The sequence below is a fragment of the Mobula hypostoma genome, chromosome 1, assembly GCF_963921235.1.
Source record: "Mobula hypostoma chromosome 1, sMobHyp1.1, whole genome shotgun sequence".
NCBI lineage: Eukaryota > Metazoa > Chordata > Chondrichthyes > Myliobatiformes > Myliobatidae > Mobula > Mobula hypostoma.
Genome location: NC_086097.1, coordinates 173,751,064 through 173,778,721, shown reverse-complemented (window position 1 = coordinate 173,778,721; position 27,658 = coordinate 173,751,064). Strand labels below are relative to the sequence as shown.

The 27,658-nt window shown below is 42.3% G+C and overlaps 1 protein-coding gene across 4 annotated transcripts in view; it reads left to right on the top strand.

Moving 5' to 3' along the window:
* Window positions 1-27,658, top strand: part of LOC134352539 (intermembrane lipid transfer protein VPS13B-like) — a 1,085,891-nt gene that overhangs the window by 195,390 nt on the left and 862,843 nt on the right. For all 4 annotated transcript variants that reach the window (XM_063059809.1, XM_063059800.1, XM_063059806.1 and 1 more), the window contains exon 11: window positions 3,691-3,828. In XM_063059809.1, coding sequence (XP_062915879.1) covers window positions 3,691-3,828 — 138 coding nt within the window. The remainder of the gene's footprint in view (window positions 1-3,690; window positions 3,829-27,658) is intronic.

Sequence of the window (27,658 nt, the reverse complement as noted above, 5' to 3'; positions counted from 1 at the left end):
CAGCATCCACACAAACAGGGGGGTTTCGGGGTGGGCTCGCATCTCAATCTCCCAAGTTTGGCGGGGCCAGTGATTGTCTTCCCCAGACTTACACAGCCGACAGAACTGGAGTGTTTCATTGATGTAGCAAGTGACATGAGTCATTGAAAGTAAATGTATTGGTAAAAGTAATGATTAAAGTTCGAAGTGAATATATGTCACCATTAACAGTTCTGAGTTTCATTTTCTTGTGGACATGTACAGTAATTACGGGAAAAATAAGACAATCAACGAAAGATAACCCCCAGCAGGACAAACAACGATTGTGCAAATGACAATAAACTGAGCAAATACAAAAAGTACGACAAAAAAAGCAATAAATATTGCGAACATGAGATGACGACACTTCACCTGCAAACGGACTGCGGTCGTCTTTTGTTTCCGGTGCTCCTGATGCAGCCTCTGCTACATTGGCAAGACCCGTCGTAAGTTGGGGGACCACTTCACTAAGCCCTCTGCTCCATCTGCCAAAAGTTGAACTTCCCAAATGCCAAACAATTTAATTTTGATTCCCATTCCCGTTCCGACATGTAGGTCCACGGTCCCCTCTTCTGCCAAGATGAGGCCACCCTCAGAAGCAACACGTTATATTCCATCTGGGTAGCCTCCAACCTGATGGCATGAATATTGATTTTACCTTCCAGTAAAGAAATTTCCCTCCCCCTCTCCTCTTCCTCTATTCCTCACTCTGGCATTTTACCTCAGCTCACCTGCCTATCACTTCCCTCTGCATCCTCTCCTCCTTCCCTTTCTCCTCTCTTATCACATTCCTTCTTCTGCAGCCCTTTATTTTTCCCACCCACCTGGCTCCCCCTATCACCTTCCAGCTAGCCTCCTTCCCTTCCCCCACCTTTTTATTCTAGCATCTTCCCCCTTCCTTGTCGGTCCTAATGAAGCATCATGCAGCATCTGGAGATATTTGTCTCCATAGATGCTGCTTTACCTGCTGCGTTCCTCCAGTGTTTTATGTGTGTTGCTTTAGATTTCTATCATCTACTGACCTTCTTGTGTTTGTGATGAAGAGTCCTTGAAAGTGAGTCCATAGAGATTATGAGAAGTCAATGATGGGGTGAGTGAAGTTGAGCAAATTTATCCCTCTGGTTCAAGAGCCTGATAGTTGAGGGATAATAACTGTTCCTGAGCCTGGTGATGTGGGTCCTGTGGCTCCTGTACCTTCCTCATGGCTGCAGCGAGAAGAGAGCATGGCCTGGATGGTGGTAAGGAAGCAAACAGCATGTTGGTCTTTATGTCAAGATTTTGAGTACAGGAGCAAGGATGTCTGACACAATTTATGAAGCATTGCTGGAACCCAAATATAGTGTGCAATATTTTTCTCCGTATTTGAGTAAAGATGTTAATGGCATTGTGAGTACAATGAAGGTTCTTGCTGGGAAGATGAGGCCCTCTGTGGTTGTGGTTAACCATGGATATTGCGACATAACAAGCCAGTACGCAAGCCAGGGCAATATGATAAGGAGCACAAGCTGTTGCCCATGCAGCAGGCTTCACCTCTCCACACAGATAATGAGTGCAAATGAATGGCAGAGATGGATACAGTTTGGCATCAGCAACGTTGCAGGAGTTGCCAGTTAGCGTTGAACTGAATGTAGGACTGCCTTAGGGACTCCAACTCTGGATCTTTCCTCGGGATTTACTCCTGAAGCCTTCCCTATGAGTGGGTGTAGCTGCATGGCAGTGGAGGTTTGAGATCAGTTTTCTGTCTCTTAGATGAGTGCTCGCCACGGCTGACAAGCCCCATCTGCTTGAAGCAACTCGTTTGCAGGCACCAATAACCCACTTTTGCCCCTTTTCCTGTCAGTAGAAATGGTTCAGCTGGGCTTGGGTGCTAAGCCACATGTTGAGGCCAGGAGCTCTACTTGGTTGTCCGAGGCTATCTGAGATGCACACCACTTGGAGCATTTAGTAGGGATTAGGAACTTATCCCCACTATCTCCCTGGCTATCACAACCTTAAGGAACCGAGAGAAAGTGGGACTGTAATATAAGGAGAAATGGATTGACTAAGCCTATATTGACTAAAGTTAAGAGGAATGATAGGAGGTTTCTTTGAAATGGATGAAGTTACAGGCGGGTTGCATGAAGAATATTTCCCCAGGATAGTGGAATGAGTACCAGGGGCAAGGGTAAGACATTTCGGACTGAGTTGAGGAGAAATTCCTTCACTAAGTGGGTAGTGAATGTCTGGAATTCTCTGCTCCTGAGGGTGTTGTTGGCCAGGTTATTTTATATATATTTAAAGTAGACATAGATAAATATTTGAAAGATGGAAATTCTCGTTTACTGTAGGGTTATGGGGAGTGAATTAACACCGAAGAGGAGTTGAGGCTGTGATCATATTGAATGGTGGGGCAGGCTTGAAGGTCCAGGTGGCCCACTCTACAAGAGATAGAAAAATAAAGAGATCTAAAGGGTGTACGCACATTTTTTTTTAAAGAAAACAGGAGGCTTGTGCTACAATTTAGGAAAGACATGCAGACTTTGGAGAGGGAGCAAAACCTGCAGTTGTTTTACTTGGAACAGAGGGAGTTCTGAGGAGATCTGACAGAGGTGAAAGAGAAAATCTATTCCTATTGGTAGAGTGGAAAAGGACAAAGGAACTTGGATGACTGGCTAAAGGACCAATGAATTGACTTGGAGAAATACTTTTTATGCAGTTTGTGGATGTGGTTTAGAATGTACTGCCAGGTGAATTAGTGGAGGCAGATTCAATTGTAGCATTCAAAGGGAGCATTCGAAAGGAAAAATAAATCAGGGCATTGGGGAGAGGGCAAGGGAGTGAAGTCAGCTGGATTGCTCCAACTTGGAGCCAAAATAGTTTCAGCAAGCCATTCGGGCTTCACCTGTGTGGTAACAGTTCAATGTGCCTGTGATACACAAGGCCACATCAAATAACAGAGAATATGCTAAACTTTATATTAAATAAAAACAAACGAGTGAGATAATTGAAAAAGTAATTACCAGTGCTTCCCTTTGCTTCCTAATTCATGGGCTCAACATCCCCAATAAAATTGGACTTCTCTGAACCTATGCCAGGTGTAACCCAACATATGGTCATATAGGTAATTTCTCAGCGTGATGCGGGAGAATCCTTGTAAAACTGCATCCTGCTGCTAGACATGTGGAATCCACATGGGTGTAGTGATAGATGCAACACTCTGTTTGATGCTGTTACTGGGTTGAATGTTCCTGCACTTGTTCCAAATGTTCCAAATCCTTAAGACCAGGACTAAATGACTGACAGAGTCTTCAATTTGCAGTTAACTCCCCACATATTCTAAGTACTTGTTCTCCTGTTTATCAGAGTTGAAGTAAGTAACTATTATTTTTTTAATTGAAACATTTTAATTATGCATGTTTAGTATTGACTTTGCTTATACACATATGAACGCATTGGATATTGATAATTGCCTTTTTCAACTGGATCAATTAAACCCTAAGAAAAGAAAGTTCATAATCTGGCCTTTTGATTGTTGGAAGCTTTGAATTTAAATACTGCAATTAAAAAGCTTGTTGTTAAAATAAATATTTACAATGAAGTCAGAACTACTCATGACTACCAAATATATGCTGAGAAATAATTTATGATTTTTGTTTTAAACCCAATAACTAAAATGCTCTTACTTTTGCACAGGAAGCCTGTTTCTTCAGTTGTGGTGAAAGTTTGAACAGCAAAGGATTAACATACCTCACCAATTCTCTGTTTGATTACCGAAGTCCTGAAAATAATGGTATCAGGGACGAGTTTATTTTGGATGCTGCCCAACACAAGGTCAGGTCATATTTTATAACTATTTTATGTTGCAAGATTCCATTTTAAATGTATTACATCATATATTTAGAATATTTTTTATGGTTTTTAAAACAAATTTTAAGTCCTAAAACTATGGTATCATATAACACTACAAAAAAAACACGCCCTTCAGCCCATCTAGTCCATGCTGAACCATTAATCTGCCTAGTCCCATCAACCTGCACCCAAACCATATCCCCCCCATTCATGTCCATATCCAAATGTTGAAATTGAGTCGCATCCATCACTTGTGCTGGCAGCTCATTCCACATTCTCCCCACCCTCTTGAGTCAAGAAATTCCTCCTCATGTTACCCTTAAACATTTCACCTTTCACTCTTAACCCATGACCTCTAATTGTGATGTCACCCAACCACAGTGGAAACAGCCTGCTTGCATTTACCCTATTGTTTCCCCTTCAAAATTTTGTATACCTTTGTCAAATCTCCCCTCAGTTTTTTATGTTCCAGGGACATATGTTCCAAGGTCATTCAACCTTTCCCTACAACTCAGATCTTCAAGTCCTGGCAACATCCTTGAAATTTTCTCTGGACTCTTTCAGTCTTATTTACATCTTTCCTGTAGGTACGTGACCAAAGCTGCTCACAATACTCCATATTGGGCTTCACAAACGTCTTAGTACAATTTCGCATAACACATCCCAACTCCAGTACTGTACTCAATACATTGATTTATGAACTCCAATGTGCTAAAGCTTTCTTTACGATCCGATATACTGTACCTGTGATTCCAATTTCAAAGAATTGTGAATCCATATTCCCAGATCCATCAGTTCGACCACATTCCTTCGTGGCCTACCGCTAAATTTGTAAGACCTATTCTGGTTTGTCCTCCCAAAGTGCAACACCTCACACCTGTTTGCATTAAATTCCATCTGCTATTTTTCAGCCAATTTTTCCAGCTGGTCCAGATCCCACTACAAGCTTTGATCATTTTTCCCGCTGTCCACTATACCCCCAATCTTGGTGTCTTCCACAAATTTCCTGATCCAATTTAAAACATTATCATCCTGACCATTGATACAGATGACAAACAACAGACCCAGCACCAATCCATGTGGCACACCACTAGTCACAGGCCTCCAGTCAGAGTGGCAACCATCTACAACCACTGTGTGTCTTCTCCCATGTAGCCATTGTCTAAAACAATTTACTACCTCCTTTTGAATACCAAGTGACTGAACCTTCTTGACAACCCTCCCATGCAGGACCTTGTCATGTGATCTGCCCTTAGTGATAATGTTCCTCAGGTATAAAGCTAATGAAAGAACACTGAAGTGTATGGATAATAAAATGAAAAGGCTGTTAGGATACTTTACATTTTCTAAGAAACAGAAAAACAGTGGCATGTTAGTTTTAAATAAACAAAATGAGGGTCATCTCAGTATTTGACAATGTTGCTTTATTATTCTCAAACAAAGTATGGGCTTTAATCAATACAACTTTCCAGTAAGATGGCTGCGTGCTCAATCACAGCCTTTTTGGGTCCAAACAAAGGTGTAATTTGTCGTTCTTTACGCCTTTTTTTAATGATGGGAAGACACTGCTGTATATTATGAATATCAGGTATTGCAAGTCTACCTGACTAGCAAGTTTTTCAATAGCAGTGGAGCTAGACTTGTAGCCTGCTACAGCCATCCAAGAAGGAAGCTGTCAGAGGTCATGTGTGAGGCAGTGTACAATCCAATGAGCTATCAGAAATGATTGACTTTGGCATTTTTCTTGTGATTGCAACACCCTGCTGGACATTGGTCATATAGAATACTGCAAGTCTGGTTCACTGGTTCATTGGTGAGAAGACGAGCTGGATTGCTTTTGTCTGCGGCTGCACTAATGCATGATGAGGACAGCTTTGGGCTTGTCCTTGTAGAAACGTGGCTCCAGGACAACATTCCATGCACCATCAATCCACAGGCCGTGGGAATCATGGTCTTGGGCGATATTGTTTATTTTTGACTGTATGTTTTCATGCTGTCATAATTATATGTACTATATGTGCTGTGTTCTGTGTGTCATTGTTAGTACTTCTGTTTTGCGCCTTTGCACGGAGGAATGCTATTTCATTTGGTTGTATTCATGCGTATGATTGATTGACAATTAAACTTTAACTTTTAACTTCCTTAAATCCACTAAGGGAGTGTGTGTTTGTGAACTGATGCCTTGAAATGCTGAAGTTCTTCTGGTGAGATATTGAGCACCAGCAATCTAAAATGAGTGGCAAAGGAATTTCAAATCAGGCCCGTGTGTGTGACTTGATTTGCAACTTAAGTGTTGTTTTCATATGTCTAGGGTTTTTAGTATAATGCATTACTAACTATGGCAGGGGAGTTACCATTGGTAGGTACGACCAGCTTGTCATCGATATTGGATGAATAGGGGCTTTTTCATGTGAATTTTTTTTTTAAAACTTTTTAAGCAACAGAGTAGTAGTGAAAAATTGTCTTTTGGCCTCAGGAAATATGGCATTCCTCAAGTTCAGTAGTGGAGCACTGTTCTTCTTTGCGCATATTGGTGAGTTGAACTTGGGTTACAGAACACATCATCAAAATTTTGAGATGACGCAAAATATGGGGATATAATAAACTTGTAAGGTGGATTGTAATAGATACTCAGGAGTAGTTGACAATAGGAGTAGTCGGCCCTCCGCATCCGCGGATTCAACCAACCGCTGATCGGGATAAAAAAAAACCCTGTTAAGTTCTCTCTCCAGCACTTGTTGTTTGAGCATTGTTCACCTGGCGTCTCATTGGGTTGCTACTTGTGTTGTGTGCACCCTTTGTTTCTGTGAAAAAATGGCTCCTAAAAAGCAATTAAGTGGTCAAAGTAATTCCTCAAAGGCTAAGAGGGAGCATAGAGATGATTAAAAGTATTACTCGTTGTTTGAGCATTGTTTGCCTCGCGTCTAGTTCGTTCGCTACTTGTGTTGTGAGCAAGAGGAAGGAGTTTAGGCTAGTAAGGGATGGCTAGCTAGCTATGTAAAGCGCTACAGCCTCAAGAACTTAAAGATCACGGGAGAATTGGCATCGGCTGATGCCGAGGCAGCATCAGCGTTCCCAGAAGAGCCACGATGGTTGCGTCTGTACTGAACATGTACAGACTTTCTTTCTTGTCATTATTCCCTAAACAATACAGTATAACAACTATTCACATAGCATTTACATTGTATTAGGTATTATAAGTAATCTAGAGATGATTTAAATTACATGGGAGGATGTGTGTAGGTTATATGCAAATACAATGCCATTTTATATACGGGACTTGAGCATCCACGGAATTTGGTATCCGCGGGGGGGTCCCGGAACCAAAGCCTCCACGGATACCGATGGCCAAATGTATTTAGAATGTGCAGGTAGGCACCAGTAGAAACTTAAAGCTGAGAAATGCAGAGAACAGTCATAGGCAGAATCTTGGATGGTGATGATGAAGTGTACATGAGTAAGATAGATTGATTGATTGAGTGATGTTGCAACAATAACAATGTTAGTAAGGTCAAGGAATTGATTCTGGACTTTAGGAAGAGGAAGTCGGCAGAACACACACACACTCGTATGCATTGATGGGTCAACAATGAAAAAGGTGAACAGCTTCAAGTTCCTGGGCATTAGTATGGTGGGCTCAACGTATTGATGCAATCATGAAGAAATCACACCAGAGGCTACACTCTATAAGAAGTTTGAGGAGATTTGATATCAAGGACTAGCCAGTTTTTACAGATGTACCATAGAGACCAGTTTGAATAGTTGATGAACCATGGATGAACAGAGAAGTTCACCTCCTGCTCAAAGCCAGAGATTCAGCCTTCAGGTCTTGAGACCGGGAGACTTACAGCTTAGCCAGGGCCAACTTGAGGAAGGGAATCTCTCAGGTTAAACACATATACAAACAGAGGATCTCAGAGCATTTCAACTCCTCGGACCCCTGGCTCGTGTGGCATGGCATACAGGTCATTACAGACTTCAAACCACCTAGTACTATGCCCCTTTCCAGCTCTGCTTCCCTCCCTGATGAGCTCAATTACTTCTACGCTCGCTTTGACCGAGAGAACAAGGAGGTCACCTTCAAAGCGGATCTCCCACCTGGTGAACTGCCTCTCTCACTTTCCACCCCCGATGTTTGCGCCACCCTGAGCAGGGTGAATGTACGGAAGGCAGCTGGTCCGGATGGAATACCTGGCCGTGTGCTCAGAGTCTGTGCAGGACAGTTGGCCAGGGTTTTCATGGACATTTTTAATCTATCCCTGGCCCAGGCAGTTGTCCCCACAAGCTTCAAGATCGCCACCATCGTGCCACTGCCGAAGCATTCCACTGCCACGGGCCTGAATGACTTCTGTCCAGTTGCACTCACCCCCATCATTGCAAAGTGCTTTGAGAGACTGGTTCTATCACATCGGAAATTCTGTCTGCCGACTACCCTGGACCCCAATCAATTTGCCTATCGCACCAACAGATCACCAGAAGACGCCATCTCCACGGCACTTCACTCTGCCCTGACCCACTTGGACAGCCCCAACTCTTATGTCAGAATGCTGTTCATTGACTTTAGTTCGGCATTCAATACTGTGATCTCCTCCAAGCTGATCACCAAACTTTACCAGCTTGGTATCAGCTCATTCCTCTGCAATTGGACCTGGGACTTTCTGACTAACAGACCCCAATCAGTTAAGTTAGACAACCTCTCCTCCTCTACTCTCACCCTGAACACTGGCGTGCCTCAAGGCTGTGTGCTGAGCCCTCTTCTGTACTCCCTTTTCACCTATGACTGCATTCCTGTACATGGTTCTAGCTCCATAATCAAGTTCGCAGGCGGCACCATGGTGGTTGGCCTGATCAGAGGGGATGACGAGACGGCCTACAGGGCCAAGGTCCAGCACCTGGCCGCGTGGTGTGCCGACAACAACCTGGCTCTTAACACGCAGAAGACCAAGGAGATCATTGTGGACTTCAGGCATACTAGGAGCCACACTCACGTTCCCAACTACATCAACTGAGTTGTAGTGGAGCCTGGATCAAGCTTCAAATTCCTTGGTGTCCACACTTCCGAGGATCTCACCTGGTCCCTGAACTCCTCCATCCTGATCGAAAAGGTGCACTAGCGCCTTTATTTCCTGCGGAGCATCAAGAAAGCTCACCTCTGTCCCAGGGTACTGACAGACTTTTACCGCTGTACCATTGAGAGCATACTCAGCAACTGCATCTCAGTGTGGTATGGCAATTGTCCTGTATCGGACCGCAAAGCAGTCCAGCGTGTGGTGAAAACTGCCCAGCGGATTATCGACACCCAATTGCCCACCATTGAGAACATCTACCATAAACGCTGCCTGGGCAGGGCGAAAAGCATTATCAAGGATGCATCTCACCCTAATTATGGACATTTTACTCTCCTCCCATCCGGTAGGCGCTACAGGAGCCTCCGCTCCCGCACCAGCAGGCACAGGAAGAGCTTCTTCCCTGAGGCTGTGACCCTGCTGAACCTCACACCACAGCGCCTAGCAATATTGCACCCATATTGTACTGTCTCAGTACTTTTATATTTGTGTGCTGTAGCACTTACTTTTTATTGGCAGTTTTTTTGTAAATAACACTATTCTTTGCATTTCTGGTTAGATGCTAACTGCATTTCATTGGCGTTGTACCTATACTCGGCACAATGACAATAAAGTTGAATCTAATCTAATCTAGTTGCATCATTGCCTGGTATGGAAGGTTTCAATGCACAGGGTAGAAAAGCTGCAGAGGGTTATAGATACATTCAGCTCCATCATGGGCACTAACCACCCTCCATTGAGGACATCTTCAAAACTGGTTCTGTAATAGATTTTATAGGAAGAATGAGAAGACACAGAATAAACTAGTGGGGATAAGAATTCCATGGTAGTGTCGCAGTTAACACGATGCTATTACAGCTCTGGGCATTCTGAAGTACGGTGATCAACTTTGGTGCTGCTCTGTAAGGAGTCTCTGTACATCCTCCCCGTGGAACGCATGGGTTTTCCCCGAGTACTCCAGTTTCCTCCCACGGTCCAAAGACATACTGGGTAGGTTAATTAGTCACTGTAAACTGTCCCGTGATTGTGTTAGGGTTAATCAGGGCTGTGGGTTGCTCGGGCACTGTGGCTCAAAGGTCTGGACAACATCGCTAAATAAAAAGGGGTACAAGGGCAAAGAGATTGTGGGTGTCTCTGTATACTTTGTTGAATATAGCAGGTCAAGTTGATGAAGTGGCTAAGAAAGCAAATGATATCCTGAAGTGCAAGAGCAATGAAACCATGATAAACATCTGTAACACATTGGTTAATCCATATTTGGAATATTGTTTCCAGATCTGGGTGCTGCTGTTGAATGCAATGCCTTTGGAGAGGGTGTTGAAGGGATTTGTGAAAATGATTCCAGAAATGAGAGCCTTCTGACATATGGATAGAGTGAAGAAACTGGGGTTGTTCTGGCAACACAGGGCCAACTAAGATATCTGGTAAAGGAATTTGAAGTCATGAAGGGTACAGGCAGGACTAACAGCAATAGTGGAGGCAGATTTCGATGCTGTATTCAAACGACGGCTGAATATGTATCTGAAAGGAAATAATTTTCAGAGCTATGGGGAGAGAGCAGGGGAATGGGATAAGATGCCTTGTCCTTAAATGGAGCCGGCGAAGGTTTGATTGGTCAAATGGCCCCCATTTTCACTGGAACTGTTAATGTTGCAGCAGAGAAGAATGTCTTTGACCAGTTGTACCTGTGCCCTTTCTCATCTAAGTTTACACCAAGGCACCAGCAAATTTTTTGATGTGTTAAACTTTGGACTCACTTGGAGCTCCAGGGAATTCCGTATTCTGTATTCTGGGCCAAACTTTACTAAGCTTTCAGTTTGTGTACCATGGGACCAAATTTTTACTGATATCATAATGTTTACTGTAGACATGCCAGAAAGATTCATGTGATTTCATAATTGTAGCTTATATTTTAATAACAGGTTTTATGTGCATTGCTCCTGCTCTGCCTGACTCATTTCCTCTGTTGTGTAGACAATTCTGAGTTACTTTTACAAAGTATTTTTTCAGACTCTTGCATTGTAATCCTAAGTATTGCCAACATGGAAGAAGGCCATTTGGCCCAGTAGTTCTGTGCGGTGTCTGTATTGTACTTGGGCCTTAATTCACCATGAACTCCATTAACGTTTTGTTTTCAATTCTCCCTCATGCATGAAACAAGCCATATGACTCATCAAATCCATGTTGGCCCTCTGTGAGGCAGTGGTTCTTGATTTTTTTGAAGGCTGGGTCAGACTTGCATTCAAAACACTTCCAAGAGCTGCTTGCAGGGAGCACTTGGACCAATACTTATAATTTTATCTAAAAATACAAGTGCCACTATTCCCACTACTCCACTCATCTTTTTTTCTCTCTGCTCCACTACTTGATTTATCATGAACACAAGAAATTCTGCAGATGGTGGAAATCCAGAGCAACACACACAGCATGCTGGAGAAACTCAGCAGGCCAGGCAGCATCTCTGAAAATGAATATTCAATTCATTTAATTTGGTCAATATTTTCAATGAGCCCCTTCATCAGGACTGGAATGGAAGGGGAAGTTGCCAGACTAAGGGTGGGGGGAGGAGGAAGAGGACAAGCTGGAAGGTGATCGTTGAAGTGGGAAAGGTAAAGAACTAGAGAAGAAGAAATCTGATAGGAGAGGAGAGTGGACTATAGGAGAAAGGGAAGAAGGAGGGGCACCAGGGGGAGGTGATAGACAGATGAGGAGAAGAGGTAAGAGACCAGAGTGGGGGATAGAAGTAAAGGTAAGGGGTGGGGAAAGAAAAACAAGCAGGAAGGAGAAATTGATGTTCATGCCATCAGTTTGAAGGTAGAATATGAGGTGTTACTCCTCCGCCTTGAAAGTGGCCCAATGGTGGCAGAAGAGGAGGCTGTGGACCAACATGTTGGAACTGGAATGGGGATAGGAATTAAAATGGTTGGCCAATGGGAAAGCAACACACATAAAAGTTGCTGGTGAATGCAGCAGGCCTGACGAAGGGTCTCGACCCGAAACGTTGACTGTACCTCTTCCTAGAGATGCTGCCTGGCCTGCTGTGTTCACCAGCAACTTTTATGTGTGTTGCTTGAAATTTCAGCATCTGCAGAATTCCTCGTGTTGGCCAGTGGGAAATTCTGCTTTTGGTTGCTGGACCAGAGGTGCTTAACAAAGTGATCCCGTGACCCAATGTAAATTGGTCTGGTAGAGGTAGACTTGATAGAGGTGCATAAGATTCTGAAAAACATATATAACGCGTTGTAATGTTTCACTGCTAAGGCTAATGAAATGGCTTCTCTGTAATGTTCACTGCTGAGGTAACTGTTTCTCTGTAGCAGCAACGTTTGGGTTATGGCTGGAGATAACAGGATTGTGGTATGCATGTTAGCCAATCAGGATTTTGTTGCCCTGTCTTGTGAATCTGGAAGGAGTTGATTTCGTGGGCTTTCCCCAGAGAGGGAGAGATGAGAGAAGACGCAAATCGAGAGATTTAGTAGACCGCCAGACGGGGTGGGCTCGCAGCGAGGGTCCGAAGGGCACCGACAATCAGAGGAGGCGATGGTGAACTTTCAGTCTATGAACGAGCTCCAACTTTGCGCACAGACTGTGTAATAAGATTGGGCCTTTTTTTTCCCTTTTATTTCGTTTCTCTACTAACCATATAGTCAAAGTAAGAGTTATAAAGCTTAATCTTTTAGTCGCATATTGTGTACTGTTTGTTATTCTGGGGTACTGATTTGTAACAGGGTACACATTGCGCAGCATCCACCCAAATGAGATTTCTTAAGTTTGGCCGGGCCGGGGGGTTATCACCCCCTATATTAAGCCACTAGGTGAAGCGAGAGTTACACATAGATAGAGCGGACAGCAAGCATCTTTGTCCAAGGGTGGCAAAGGCTAATTTGAGAGGATAAGGTGATTGAAGGAAAGTATAGGGGATATCAGAGGAGGGATTCTTTTACACAGAAAATGGTAAATCCATGGAATTGGGTGGTGGTAGAGGCAGATACATTTGGAACAGATAGGCACATGGATGTAAGAAAATGTACTGTGTCGGAGAGATGAGTTAGATTGATTATGGAGTGGGATTATATAGGTCAACGCTGCAGCATGGGCTGAGGGGACTATACTGCAGTGAACTTGTATACTTTATTGTATTTGCTTCAACCACATGGCAGCTTGCTCTATATACACACCACACTCTGCATGAAGAAATTACCCTTTTGAATCTTTGCCTTCTTAAACTTATTCCCTCTGATCGCTTTTAATTCCATGAGGAAGAGTCCATGTGCCTTCTATGACCCCGTGTTTTTATAGTCCTTTTATAAGGCCACCCTCAGTCTCTTACACTTCTAGAAATAAACCCTAGACTGCCCAAACTTTCGCATTAACTCAGGCCCTTGAGTTCCCCAACATTTTTGTAAATCCTCCTGCTACTTGATGGATTTTGTTCTTTTAATCCAAGGTTCTTTTAGAATTCAGGAATAATGCAGAAAACATGTTGCTTTATGATCGTTTTATTAAAAGTTGATAGGGCAGGAACAGAACAGTGACTACTTGAAGAAAAGAGACACTAGAGATGGTGCCTAGCTTAGAAGAGCTACTTTTATACCCAGAGATAAGAAAAAAAAATTCAAATCTATAGATAATAAACCAATTAGTAAATACTTATTCAGTACTGCAGTAACAATTATTCACTTCATGTAGAACAAAGAAGCTTCAGAATTATACTTATTATAGCCATTAGAGACATATTAAACTGTTATGCACGCAAAGATTGCTTAAAATATAAGCAGATAATAATTGTTAAACTATATAGAAAATGACAATTAAAAATGGATCCAAACAACCTCCCCTTTGATTTTAAATCATATGTTTTGAATCACTACATCTGAAAATTCAGAGACAGAAAATCTTGTGGTATCTACATTACTTATGAAATAATCAAAAAACTACCGAGGATATGAAATATCAAAAGGTAGATATATTCTTCAGAGTATTCATCAGATTATGTTATGGTTAGACAGAGTAGTAGGCACGCTTATGCAAGTTTGATCTATTTTATTAATGATCACCTTCAAACAGGTTAAAAGAAAGATGTAAATTATGGTAAGGTATAATGGTATGAATATTATGACTAATAATATTGAGTATCCCCATATTCCAAGACTTGAATAAATCCATTTGAAGAATTCTCATCCATCAGATTGATGTATTTTAGCTGCTTCTTTATGAATATGATCAGCCAAATTAGTTATGTCTTCATACACATCAAGTATGCAAGTACAACACTCCTTACCTATAACTGCACATTTTCTCCCCTTAACTGCTAAGGGAATATCTATGAAGAACAATCTTAGATATGGCACCAATTCTGTTGTTACATTTCCCAAGGCTTCAACAGCGTTATTGCTTACTCTTTCTAGGGCTGCAACCACATTTGTAATCTCCCTTATGTTTGCAACACCATAAAATGGGAATGAAATTGATGCAAAATGAGCTCCGTCTAAAATGTCTCATTTACTTTTAGACTTGGGAGGTAAAAGTAAGGTGTGTGTATGTCTTATGGCAGGAAAAACATACTGTAAATATCAAGATTCAAACCAATTACGTGGAAAAAAGGTATAAGCCCCATTTTTTCATATAAAGTACATGTTGTTCCATTAACTTGTACTGTTTTTTATTACTTGACAGGAACTTGTTGAATTGTAATATTTCTGATCTTTGGTGCATTGCCAAGTGGTTAAGGCGTTCATCTAGTGATCTGAAGGTTGCTAGTTCGAGCCTTGGATGAGGCAGCGTGTTGTGGCCTTGAGCAAGGCACTTAACCGCACATTGCTCTGCGACGACACCGGTGCCAAGCTGTATGGGTCCTACTGCCCTTCCCTTGGACAACATTGGTGGCGTGCAGAGGGGAGACTTGCAGCATGGGCAACTGCCGGTCTTCCATACAACCTTGCCTAGGCCTGCGCCCTGGAAACCTTCCAAGGCGCAAATCCATGGTCTCATGGGACTATCAGATGCCTGTTATTATGATTGTCAAAAAAAAAGTATACATTAAGAGTCATCTCAGCTGGCACACTATGAGTAGGGAAAATTAACAAAAATATAATAACAAATAATAGAATAAATTTATTAATGTCCAGTCGTTGTTGACTTCTTTGGAGTCTTCTGGCTCATTAGTGATTTGCTCACTGGAGCCCAGCAATGTGGGCAATGTGATGAAGAGTTCACTAACACACTAACCACAGTGCTTACTGTCCTTATTGCATAACACTTTAGCTCGCTTGCAGTGGCTGGTGTGTATCCACCTACTTTTACTTGCTACTTCCACCACTGAGTTGGTAATAATTATCAGTACTTGAGAAGGGCCTACCCATCCAGCTCCCAATTGTTCCTTATGCAGTTTCTTAATCAGGACCCACTCACCAGGAATCAGGGTGAGTCCTTTTATTGGATCTTCCCAAATGGCAGAAACCTGTTGAGAAGACTGGTCAAATTGGTTAATTTCACATAATAGTTAACTAAACTGTCTGCATAATCTGTATATCTATCTTTCTGAGATGAAGGGCTCCAGGGAGTGACATCGGATGCTCTGTTAACATCTTGAACTGACTTGGTTTAGTTTTCTTGTGTGGGATTGCTCAGATGCTACATAAGACCATAGGAACAGCCGTAGGCCATGGTACACCCTCGTAATGATACCTAATCAGTCATTGTTTGATGGTTCCATTCATTCATTTGACTAGGCTTGATGACCTGGGGTGATGTGGACAATAAAAAGACCATTCAGTGTTCATCAGTCGACTTAATTTCTGACAAACACTCCCAGTGAAATGTATTCCTTGGTCAGAGCAATGTGACATGGAAATTCCTGTTTCGGAATATAGTCCTTGATCAGATTTTTTGCTGTGTGAATGGCAGTGGCTTTCCTTTCTGGTCTCGCTTCCCCCCATCTTGAAGACTTGTCCACTATTACCAGTATATCTGAGTATCCTTGACAATTTGGTAAGGAAATATAGTCCACTTGTAAGTGTAAAAATGGATCTCAGGTGAGGCAGGGGTACTTAATTATGGTAGTTTTTCTGCTTCTCCAGGATTTGTTTTCTGGCATGTCATACATCTTTCAAACATTTGTTGAGCTTGTGCCTTGAACTTTGGATTCCACCACCATTGGGAAAATCTGTCTATCATCGTTCCATTCCAGTATGTCCTATGGAGTGTATTTGCTGTGCCAGATAATCTTGTATGTTGGTCTGTGACACAGAGTTCAGTTTTGGTTCCACAATTCCATTTGTCAGGTTCACTGCATATGTTTGTTTGTTTCTTTCTTATTGAGATACAGTGCAGAGTAAGCTCTTCTGTCGCTTCTACCTGTGTCACCCAGAAACTCCCAATTTAACCCTAGCCTAATCATGGAACAATTACTCTACCAACTAGTATAGCTTTGGACTATGGGAACATCCTGGGGAAACCCATGTGGTCATGGGAAAAACATACACCCAGGGCACAAGTACTGTAAAGTGTTGTGCTAATCGCTGTGCTATCGTGTTGTTGATACTTATTTTACTTCTTTTATTGCTGTCTTAGTTGCAATTTCATCCACAAATTTCCACAGCTTTCCATTGTGGTCATTTTGGAGTAACTTTTGCATTTTAATACAGGTAATAAATAGAGCTTTAACCAGCGATGAATCCAGACACTGGAAGTTTGAGAGGAGGTGATTTTGCTCAAGTCCACTGCCTGAGTCAAGAAAGGGAGTAGCATGTTGTGGCAGCATAATAGAACTTTGACCAGTGCCCAATCCATGTTTGAGATTGATTTGCAGGAGCAAATTAAAAGAAGACGGGCAAGCGTGGCAGCCATTGTCGCAGCGGCCGTCATCTGAGTGATCAGAGTGGTGATCTTGAGGCCTTAGCTCTTTAAGGCTTTAGTCAGAGAAAGAAAAGAAAGGTTAAGTTTTTTCCCTTCCCTTCTTTATATCTGCTCAGCTAGGACAATAGAAATGCAGGGCAGGATAGTGCAATGCTCCTCTTGTGAATGTGGGAAGGCGGGGAGACTTCCCGTGTCCCTGACGACTACAACTTCAAGTAGTGCATCCAGTGGCAGCTTCTAGCAATCCGCGTTAAGGAGTTGGAGCTGGAACTGGATGAACTCCGGATCATTTGAGAGGCTGAAGGGTTGATTGGTAGGACATACAGACAGGTAGTTACTCACTATATGCAGGACACAGGAAACTGGGTGGCAGGAAGGGGAAAGGGGTTAAGGAGCCAGTGCAGAGTACCCCTGTGGCCATCTCCCTCGACAACAGGTATATCACTTTGGATACTTTTGGGGGATTGATCTAACAGAGGAAAGTCACAGTGGTCGGCTGTCTGGCACTGAGCCAGGCTTTGTGACTCAGAAGCAAAAGGGGGAGAAGGGGCACACTGTGGTGATAGGGGATTCATTAGTTAGGGAACGGACAGGTGGTTCTATGGGCAAGAACGAGATTCCGGAAGGTACATTGCCTCCTGGGTGCCAGGGTCCAGGATGTCTCAGATTGAGTCCTCTTCATTCTGAACTGGGAGGGTGAACAGCCAGAGGTTGTGGTCCATGTAGGTACCAATGACATTGGTAGAGTGAGTGACAAGGTTCTGCATAGGGAGCTCATGGAGTTAGGTGCAAAGTTAAAGGGCAGGACCTCTAAGGTTGTGATCTTGGGATTGCTGCCCATGCCATGTGTCAGTAAGGCCAGAGCTAGGAAGATTATACAGTTTAATACATGGCCAAGGAGTTCATATAGGAGGGAGGGCATAAGAGTTTTGGATCATTGGGCTCTCTTCCAAGGAAGGTGAGCCCTGTACAGAAGGGATGGTTTGCACCTGAACTGGGGGTGGGGGGGGGGAATGAACATCCTAGTGAGAAGGTTTGTTAATGTTACACGGTGGGGTTTAAACTACAGTTGCAGGGGAATGGAAACCAGAGTGCCAAAACAGTTAGTGGAGTGGTTGTGGAGAGAGATGTCAGTAAGACCGCAGACGAAGTCAGGAATCAAACAGTTGAGCATGGTGCAACTAGTGTCCTGATCTGCGTATATTTCAATGCAAGAAGTATCGTAGGAAAGGCAGATGAGCTCCAGCCATGGATCAACATCTGTTTTTATTGACATTAGTGAGTTGCAGGAGGGGCAGGACTGGTAGCTCAATGTTCTGGAATCCCATTGTGTTAGAGGAGACAGCGGGGGGAGGATTAAAAGAGGAGGGGTCGTGGCACAGCAGTGTAGTCAGGACATAGTGGAGAACTTGACTAGTGAGGTATTGTGGATGGAACTGAGAAATAAGAAAGGTATGACCACGTTAATGGGGCTGTGTTACAAACCACCCAAAAGTCCAAGGGATTGAGAGGAACAGATTTGTAAAGAGATCGCAGACTGTTGCAAGTAACAAGGTTGTTATGGTAGGTGATTTTAACTTTCCACATATTGACTGGGACTCCCATGGTGTAAAAGGACAAGAGTGGATAGAGTTCATCAAATGTGTTCAGGAAAGTTTCCCACATTAGTATGTAGAATCACAGTGAGAGCATGTGATTCTGCTATGAGGGAATGAGACAGGGCAGGTGACAGAAATTAGTGTAGGGGAACACTTCACATCCAGTGATTACAATGCCATTAGTTTCAAAGTAAGTATGCACAAGGTAATCTGCCAAGTGTGGATTGGGACAGGCTGTTTTCTGGCAAAAGTGTACTTGGAAAGTGGGATGCCTTCAAAATTGAGCTGTGAGCACAAGCGGTCCATGTGAGCTCGATTTCAATGTTTAAGAGAAGTTTGAATCGGTACATGGATGGCAGTAATATGAAGGGCTGTGGTCCCTTTGCAGGTCTTTGGGAGTAGGCAGTTTAAATGGTTTTAGCATGGACTACGCGGACCTCAGGGCCTGTTTCTGTGCTGTACTTGTGTGACTCCCCGTATAACTTCAGCAGTTGTATGACATCCATAAGTTCTTGCATCCGTTGGCCATTTTTGATTGTGGATCCTATATTTGTAAGAAATTCTTATTGCATAAATTGTCAAAATCATGAACACTTCCAAAGAATGCTGAGAATCAGTGTAGATATAAGGTGATCTTCCTTTTGCTAACTTACAGGCTTCAATCAAAGCTTTTAGTTCTGCCTGTTGCAGATAGCTACTAGGAGCCATGCTTCCTGATGCCGGCAGTTCAGTTCCAGAAATCACTGAGGAGCCATCACTGTACAGAACCAGATCTTTGTCAGATTAATAGTTAACAGGATGCTGTCTGTCACCATGTTCTTGAGTTAATACTGCTATCATGTGTTTCTTGTTGACTTACAGGATAAATGATTTATCTGTATCAGGGATTCTTAATGCAGGTGCAGAACAAAATGTCACCTTTAAAGTTTGAAATGCTTCCAGTTGTTTTGCATTTAGAGTCACAGGGTTGTCTGAGCACTTTTTGCTGTTTAGCAGATTGTGGCATGGTTGAGCAATAGTTGGTGGATTTTCTATTAGTTTGTTAATGTATTACTTTACAGTGGTTTTATCTTCAATCCTGTGTGTCTTCACTTCATTGGACTTTATTGGAGTAAGCCTTGATATAGCTGTCAATCTTAATTGTTTCATCATTGTCATCTCATTTGAGTCACTAGAGGCTGCTGCAGAGTCTACGTCATGTCTATCCTGTAATTCTTGGAATTCAGATGATGTCGCTATCTTGGAGGACTGTAGGCTGTAATTCTCTGGAGTTTAGATGGTGGTGCCATATAGGAAGACTGTTCGATGTGAGCTGTAATTCCTCAGGTGGAGGTTCAGAAGTCAGTGTTTCCCTGGGCAGAGTGTCAGTAGTGCTAGCAACACTAGTAGTGTCACTGGAAGTGCCACTTGCAGGACTGCCCCCCTGAAGTCGTGGCTGAACTTTCTTAGATTGTTTTGGTTTGCTTTGAAATTCCGAACAATGCACATTGATTGAATTACTGTATTGTCCTTTTCATCATTCGGTTAATGGAAAGATTTGCTCTTTAGACTTTTTACTGCCTCTATCATATTGTTTTATGTAACTTATTGCAAGTTTCACATTTCTTTCGATTAGTAAAAGACTTTAAATGTTCCATTTTAATTGCTTGCACATTTGATCAAACCAATCACACGGTCTTACCTCTAGATCAGTAGCAGCCATTTCTGGATCTTAAATCATGCCTTCTTATGCTTAATATTGTTGATATTTTTGGTTTAGACTTTTTCTTTAATTTTATCACACAGATATTTTATTCAGGTGAGAGTTCCTGGTAAGTTTCTTCTGAGTAGGCCATTGTTTTGATTTAATCTTAGTTTGTATGTACTTTTTATTACTTTGACCATAATCTCAAAAATATATGCTTTACAGGTGAAATTTGAACAGGTTGTGTTGCAACCCTAATTTAGTTCTGTTACCCCATGCTTGCATGTATTTAGGTTTCTCATATACTCCACTGGCTCGCACAAGTTTATTGCTTTTTATCTGTGCTCCACTGTTTGTATGAATTTAATTTTTGATGCTCTGCCGGCTTGCATGCTTAGTACACACTCTTCCGGTTTTGCATGTGGCTCTAATGGGCGTGTTTCTTTTTTATGGATCTGTATCTCAATCTGAACTTCCGCCTGATGATGTAGAAGCCAGGGCTTATTTTTCTCCCTGTACATTTGGAACACAAAGAGAAAGTTCTTACCACTTTTGTTTAGGTAATAAAAATTCATTTGAATGATTATTGCAAGTTCTGGACTGAAAATCCTGCCAACTACACCACTTGATGGATTCTGGTGTTTTAATCCAAGGTTCTTTTAGAAGTCAGGAACGAAACACAGAACTTGTTGCTTTACGATCATCTTATTAAAAGTTGATAGTACAGGAACAGAACAGTGACAGGGGTCTATTACTTAAAGAAGAGAAAAACTAGCATTAAAGAGCTATTTTTATACCCAGAGATCAGAAATATTCCATTCCAATCTATAGATAATAATAAATTAATTAGAAAATAATTATTCAATACTGCAGTAAAAATTAAACAATGAGGAAACACTTATTCACCTAGTGTAGAACAAAAAAGCTCCAGAGTTATACTTCATTTAGCCACTATGGGCAGTTACAAAATACACTTGGACTAAGATGTTAACTGTCCTGTGCTATCACCAGTGGGATCATCAGTTGATCTGCCACCTGTCTTCAGGAGTTTCAGCCCGCTTATGATCAAGACTCCCTCGAGGTGGTGGGCCAGCAGTGCTAAAGCACACCTCCCACTGGTGAGCTTAAAAACTTGGCATCTGCCTCTATCAGTCACTTCCATCCAACAGATAGTCTACTCTTCAGGTGTCTATGCAACTACTGAAGGGTTTGCAAGATATGTCTACACTGTCTGACTATCTGCCCCTCTGGACGTACTTGGTCCACACCCATGCTGATCCTTTCTCTGCTGCCTCAGCTACAGCCCTGCTGGTTGACTTGATCTCTCTTCTAGTGAAGCCAAGGTCACGCAGCCACTTCTGGAGAGTGAACGCAATAAACCCACGGCAGCCTACTTCGAATGGATAGCATGAGACCTTCCACCCTCTGTCTCTGCAGTCTGATCTTAACTCTGCATACTTGGTTAACTTGCGCTCATGGGCTTCATCGATGTTGTCTTCCCAGGGGACTGTGAGTTCACCAATAACCGCTTCTCAGTTTATATCAATATAAACTGTTATGCATATAAAGCCTGCTTAAACTACAGGCAGATAGTTAATTGTTAAATTGCAAAGAAAACAACAATTAAACAGTTGGATCCAACTATTTTTACATATTTATAGAAATTCTGTGCGGAATGGGCTCTTTGAGCCACACCGCCCAGCAATCCCTGATTTAATCCTAACCAGATTATATTATGAGGACACTCAGTCCTCGTTTATTGTCAAAAAGAAATGCATGCATTAAAAAATGATACAATGTTCCTCTAGAATGATATCACAGGAAACACAGGACAAACCAAGACTAAAACTGACAAAACCACATAATTATAACATATAGTTACAACAGTGCAAAGCAATACCGTAATTTGATAAAGAGCAGACTGTGGGCACGGTTAAAAAAAAGTCTCAAAGTCCCGATAGCCCCATCATCTCACGCAGACAGTAGAAGGGAGAAACTCTCCCTGCCATGCATCTCCAAGCGCCGCAAACTTGCTGATGCAGCACCATTGGAAGCACCCGACCACAGCGGACTCTAAGTCCGTCCGAAAACTTCGAGCCTCCGACCAGCCCTTCAACACCGAGCACCTTCCTCTGCCGAGCACTTTGACCCCGCCCCAGCTGCCGAGCAACAAGCAAAGCCGAGGATTTGGGGCCTTCCCCTCCGGAGAGTTCGGACCACACAGTAGCAGCAGCAGCGAAGCTGGCATTTTAGAAGTTTCACCAGATGTTCCTCCGTGCTCTCACATCCGTCTCCATCAAATCAGGATTGTGCATGGCACCCTACTTGACAAATAACAGACATCACCACCGGAGTGGCCGCTGTGAACTGCGTCGTGCTGCCATCTTCTCCTCTCACGGGACAATTTACAATGACCAATTAACATAACAACCTGTACCCCGTTGGATCGTGGGAAGAGCACCCTGAGGAAACTCATGTGGTCACGGGGGAAAGTACATACTCCTTAAGGCAGTGGTCAGAATTGAATCTGGTTTGTCTGTATTGTAAAGCAAACTTTCTCCAGCTTAGTAATATCTTTCCTATGATAGAGTAACCAAAACTGTACACAGTTCTGTTGCCGAGATGTGACCTCAGCAACATTTTGTACAATTGCAACATAATCTCCCAGTTCCTCTACTCAGATGTTGAAGGCCAGCATGCTAAATGCCTTCCTCATGCAAATGTCACTCTACTCTTTAAGAATGGAAATTATGGACCAGTTAGCTTGACTTCAGTGGTTGGGAGGATGTTGGAGTCAGTTGTTAAGGATGAGGTTATGTTTAGTGACACAGGACAAGATAGGACAAAGTCAGCCTGGTTTCCTGAATGGAAAATCTTGACTGAGGGACCTGTTGGAATTCTTTGAGGAGATTACATGTTGGATAGATAAAGATGCAGTGGATGTTGTATATTTGGACTTTCAGATGTCCTAGCTGCCACACATGATGCTGCTTACCAAGTTAAGAGCCCATGGCATTACAGGAAATTTGCTGGCATCTTTAGAGCATTGACTGGCAGTGAAGATCCTTATGGTTGCCAGTGACTGGTGGTGTTCTGCAGGGGTCGGTGTTGGGACCCCTTCTTTTTATGCTGTACATCAATGATTTAGAGGATGGAATAGATGGCTTTGTTGCCAGGTTTGCGGATAATACAAAGATTGGTGGAGGGGCAGGTAGTGTTGAGGAAACAAGTAGGCTACAAAAGGACTGAGACAGATTAGAAGAATGGGCAAGAGAATGGCAAATGAAATGTGATGTTGGAAAATGCATGGTCATGCACTTTGGTAGAAGAAGTAAATGTGCAGACTATTTTCTAAACAGGGAGAAAATCCAAAAATTTGAGATGCAAAGGGACTTGGGAGTCCCTGTGCAGAACACCTTAAAGGTGTGATCAGATTTGGACTCCGCATCAAAGAAAAGATGTGCTGGCATTGGAGAGGGTTCAGAGGAGGTACACAAGGATGATTCCGGGAATGAAAGGGTTATCATACGAGCAATGTTTGATAGCTCTGTACTCGCTGGAATTTAGAAGAATGAAGGGGGATCTCATTGAAACCTTTTGAATGTTGAAAGGCCTAGACAGAGCAGATGTGGATAGGATGTTTCCTATTGTGGGGGAGTTTAGGATAAGAGGACACAGCCTTTGGATAGAGGGGCGTCCATTTAAGACAGAGATGTGGAGAAATTACTTTCGCCAGAGGGTGGTGAATTTGTGGAATTTATTACCACAGGCAGCTGTGGAGGCCAGGTTGTTGGTGTATTCAAATATCGCTGTGATGATTGTATGCTCTAGTATCAATTGTTTGGCAACAATAAAGTAAAAGTAAAGTATTTAAGACAGAGCTTGATAGATTCTTGATTGGATACAGTATCAAAGGTTATGGGGAGAAGGCCGGGGTGTTGGGCTGAGGAGGGGAAAAAAGGATCAGCCATGATTGCCAGGCAGCATCTCTAGGAAGAGGTGCAGTTGACGTTTCAGGCTGAGACCCTTCGTCAGGACGGGTCTCGGCCTGAAACGTCGACTGCTCTTCTTCCTAGAGATGTTGCCCGGCCTGCTGCGTTCACCAGCAACTTTTATGTGTGTTGCTTGAATTTCCAGCATCTGCAGAATTCCTGTTGTCAGCCATGATTGAATGGCTGAGCAGGTTCGATGGGTCAAATAGCCTTAGTCTGATCCTATGTCATATGACCTTATGGTCTTATCACCCTACCTGTAATGCAAGAGACATATTGTAGCTCCTGGGCCATTCATTACTGGGTCCATTGCTCCTGACCTGACAAGTGGGAGAGCCCCAGAGATGTAGGCCCAGTCTCAAGTGAACTGTGATAAAAGCAAATGTAGGTGGATCATCTTATCCTGAAACCTGGATATGGTCCAAAGGCAGTCTTTTGTGTAGCTGATGAAGGGTCCTGATATGATGAAGGTTCTACACCTAAAATGCAGACTGTTTATTCCTTTCTGATCTGCTGAGTTCCTCCTGCATTTTGTTTGTGTCTTCTTGTACTGCTATCCAGTCAGTCCCATTATCCCAGTCTAATTGTTGTGCATTACCTTACAGTACTATGCAAAAGTCTTAGGCTCGCTAGGTTTTATATAAATTTTGTTTTAGATGCTTGACTTTTGCCTTGTGCATTAGTGTATCAGGAGAGAAGAACACATTTTCGATTTCCAAACATTTGTTTTCTAAAAAGTTAAAAGTATTTTCTTAAAGAAAATAACATATTAATATATGTTATATATTAAAATAACATATAGACCACTTTGCAAATAAAAAATTGATACATTTTAGGTGTACAGCCCAGTGCATGATTAAACAAAGATAACAAACAGGATGCTAGTGATCAATGACACAATGAGTTGAATGGACTAAACTGATTAATTCAAACAGAAAGAAGTGTAAGGGGTTTCTTTTTTTTAACACTGTGTAGTCTAATTAAAGTGGCTTCTTTGTTATGTTAACTGCTGAGAAAGTCCTTCCGGCTGGCAGTTTGTTTGAATCTCGTTACTGATGAGAAGATGTTATGAACTAATTGCGATAGTTGTTATGTTTTTGGTGTATCTGTAATATATTGTATGCGCGGGGTACATCACACAGCATCCACACAAACTGATTACCCAGTTTGGCGGGGCCGAGGGCTGTTTCCCTAGACGACAGCGAGCCGAGCGACCCTGAGGCAGGCCAGGGGGGCTACACAAGTGTAAAAAGAATCAAACTGGACAAAGGACAAACAAACTAAAAGGTGAGGGTGTGGCAGTTGTGACAGTGTAACCTTCAAATCATTAGACTATGGCAATAGTGAGAATAGGAACAAGACACAAGGTGATCGTCCTGCATCAAAGTTCAAAGCAGAAGTTTTGCAACAGACAGAAGTTTTAAGATGTGCTGTCCAGGCTCTTCTGAAGAAGCACAAAGAAAACCGGCAAGGTGGAGGACCAGAAATGTAGTGGTTGGTTACGGAACCTGACTGCAACAGATGAGGGATACATCAAACTGACATCCCTTCTAAATCGGAAAAATTCCAGCACTGCTATCAACTCTGAACTCATAGAAGTCATTGGAACCCAAGTATACCCCTCTACATCTGGAGAGTTTTTTGTAGGAAGTGGTCTTCATGGAAGAGTTGCTGCTAAAAAGCCATTCGTCCAAAGTGGAAACAAAGCCAAGAAACTCATCTAAGCACAAAAACTTAAGGACTTGGGTTTCTGACAATGGCAGCAATGCTCTGCACTGACAAGTCAAAATTTGATATTTTTGGCTCAAACAAGAGGCAGTTTATCTGTAGAAGAGCTGGAGAGTGCATGGATGAGCATCTGCAGCCAACAATGAAGCGTGGTGGAGGTTCCCTGCAGGTTTGGGGCTGCAGTTCTGCAAATAGAGTTGGTAATCTGGTCAGAATTAATAGACTGCTCAATACTGAGAAGTACAAGCAGATTCTCATCCAACACGCAATACCATCAGGGAGGCATCTGATCGGTCCCAACTTCATTCTGCAGCAGGATAATGACCCCAAACACATGGCCAAGGTCATAAAGAACTACCTTCAGCATAAAGAAGAACAAGTAGTTCTGCAACAGATGGTATGGCCCCCACAGAGCCTTGGTCTCAAATCATTGATCGAGGCTGTCTGGGATTACCTGGAGAGACAGAAGCAAGTGAGAAAACCAAAGTCTGCAGCAGAACTGTGGCAAGTTCTCCAAGATGCTTGGAATAACCTACGAGCCGATTTTCTTATAAAGCTGCATGACAGTATTTGTAAGAGAATTGAAGCAGTTTTTGGTGGTCACACCAAATATTGATTTGATTTAGTTTTTATTGTTTGCTGCTCTTCATAGTAATTCTTTTGATATTTTGAAACTTTTTCATTATTTTTGAAAGCATTTTTGCTTTACAAGATTTTTTTCTCAATTCATCATCATCATTTACATTTACACCTTTGCATCATACCTTCACACCTTTAATAAAGAAAATGTTTCAAGCTTCACACCAGCAATATCTTTGAGCCAGTATAGAATTATTAATGCAAACACAAGTCTTAACCAAATGAGGGAGCTTTAAAGTGCACCTTTAAGAAGGATAGCGAAATTAACATTAATATCAGAGCAAATGCTTTCATATAATTATTAAGAAAGTGAAGGAATTTCCTTTCCAAAGGGAAGTGAATCTTTGAAATTGTCCTTCACCACAGAGAAACATGGATGCTCAGTTGCTGAGCCTACTCATGTTGAAGATTAGTGGTTTGTTGGGTCAGGTAGGACAGATATCAAGCAGGATCATGATCTTGAATGGTGGAGAAAGAGATTACACTTGCTCCTACTTCCTAAGTAATCTCTGATGTTTGCCGTCAGTTGAGATTTCAGTGACAGTGGCAGAACTTAAAACGGAAGTTTATTGTCATCGATGATGTGGATTTTGATGTTGAACTTTTGTTCAACGGTCTGTTCAAAATTTGTGGTGGCAGGGTGTAGGCGGGCTTTTCCTCTCAGTTAATCTTCTTTGAGATAAGTGGTTTATCTTTATCCATTGTAGATATGTTGGCAAGGTACATTGCTGTTGTTTCAGTTAAAGTGTTGGTGTGGGTATACTTACCTAGTTTTTTTACAATGTATCTCTGCTATTTACTTCAATTGCTTCTGGTCTTAATGGGTTCTACATTACACTCACTATCTGGGGGAAGAATGTCTCTTCTGAATTCCCTTTTACACTATTAGTGATAATCTTTCTGGCTTGTAATGTTGGTTTCCTCCAAAATAGAAAGCTCCCCCCCGTTTCCCATTTACCCTAACCAGTCAAGGTCTTAAAATCTTAAAAATTTCTGTTAGATTATCTCTTGTTCTTCCTCCTGCTAGAGAAAAGAATTTTAGTCTACTCATTTTGATTTTTATGTTCATAATTTGAGCTGTTTTAAAATACTATTTCATTTTTATTATCAAATTTGATTTGCGTGTCTTTTCTGATTTACCATTAACATTTGGCCAGGATTGAAACTGTCACTGGAATTGTGCCGTTTCCATTGTTGTGGCTGGCCATAATTCTTTGAACAAAAGCCTGGAATTTACGTGCTTAATCA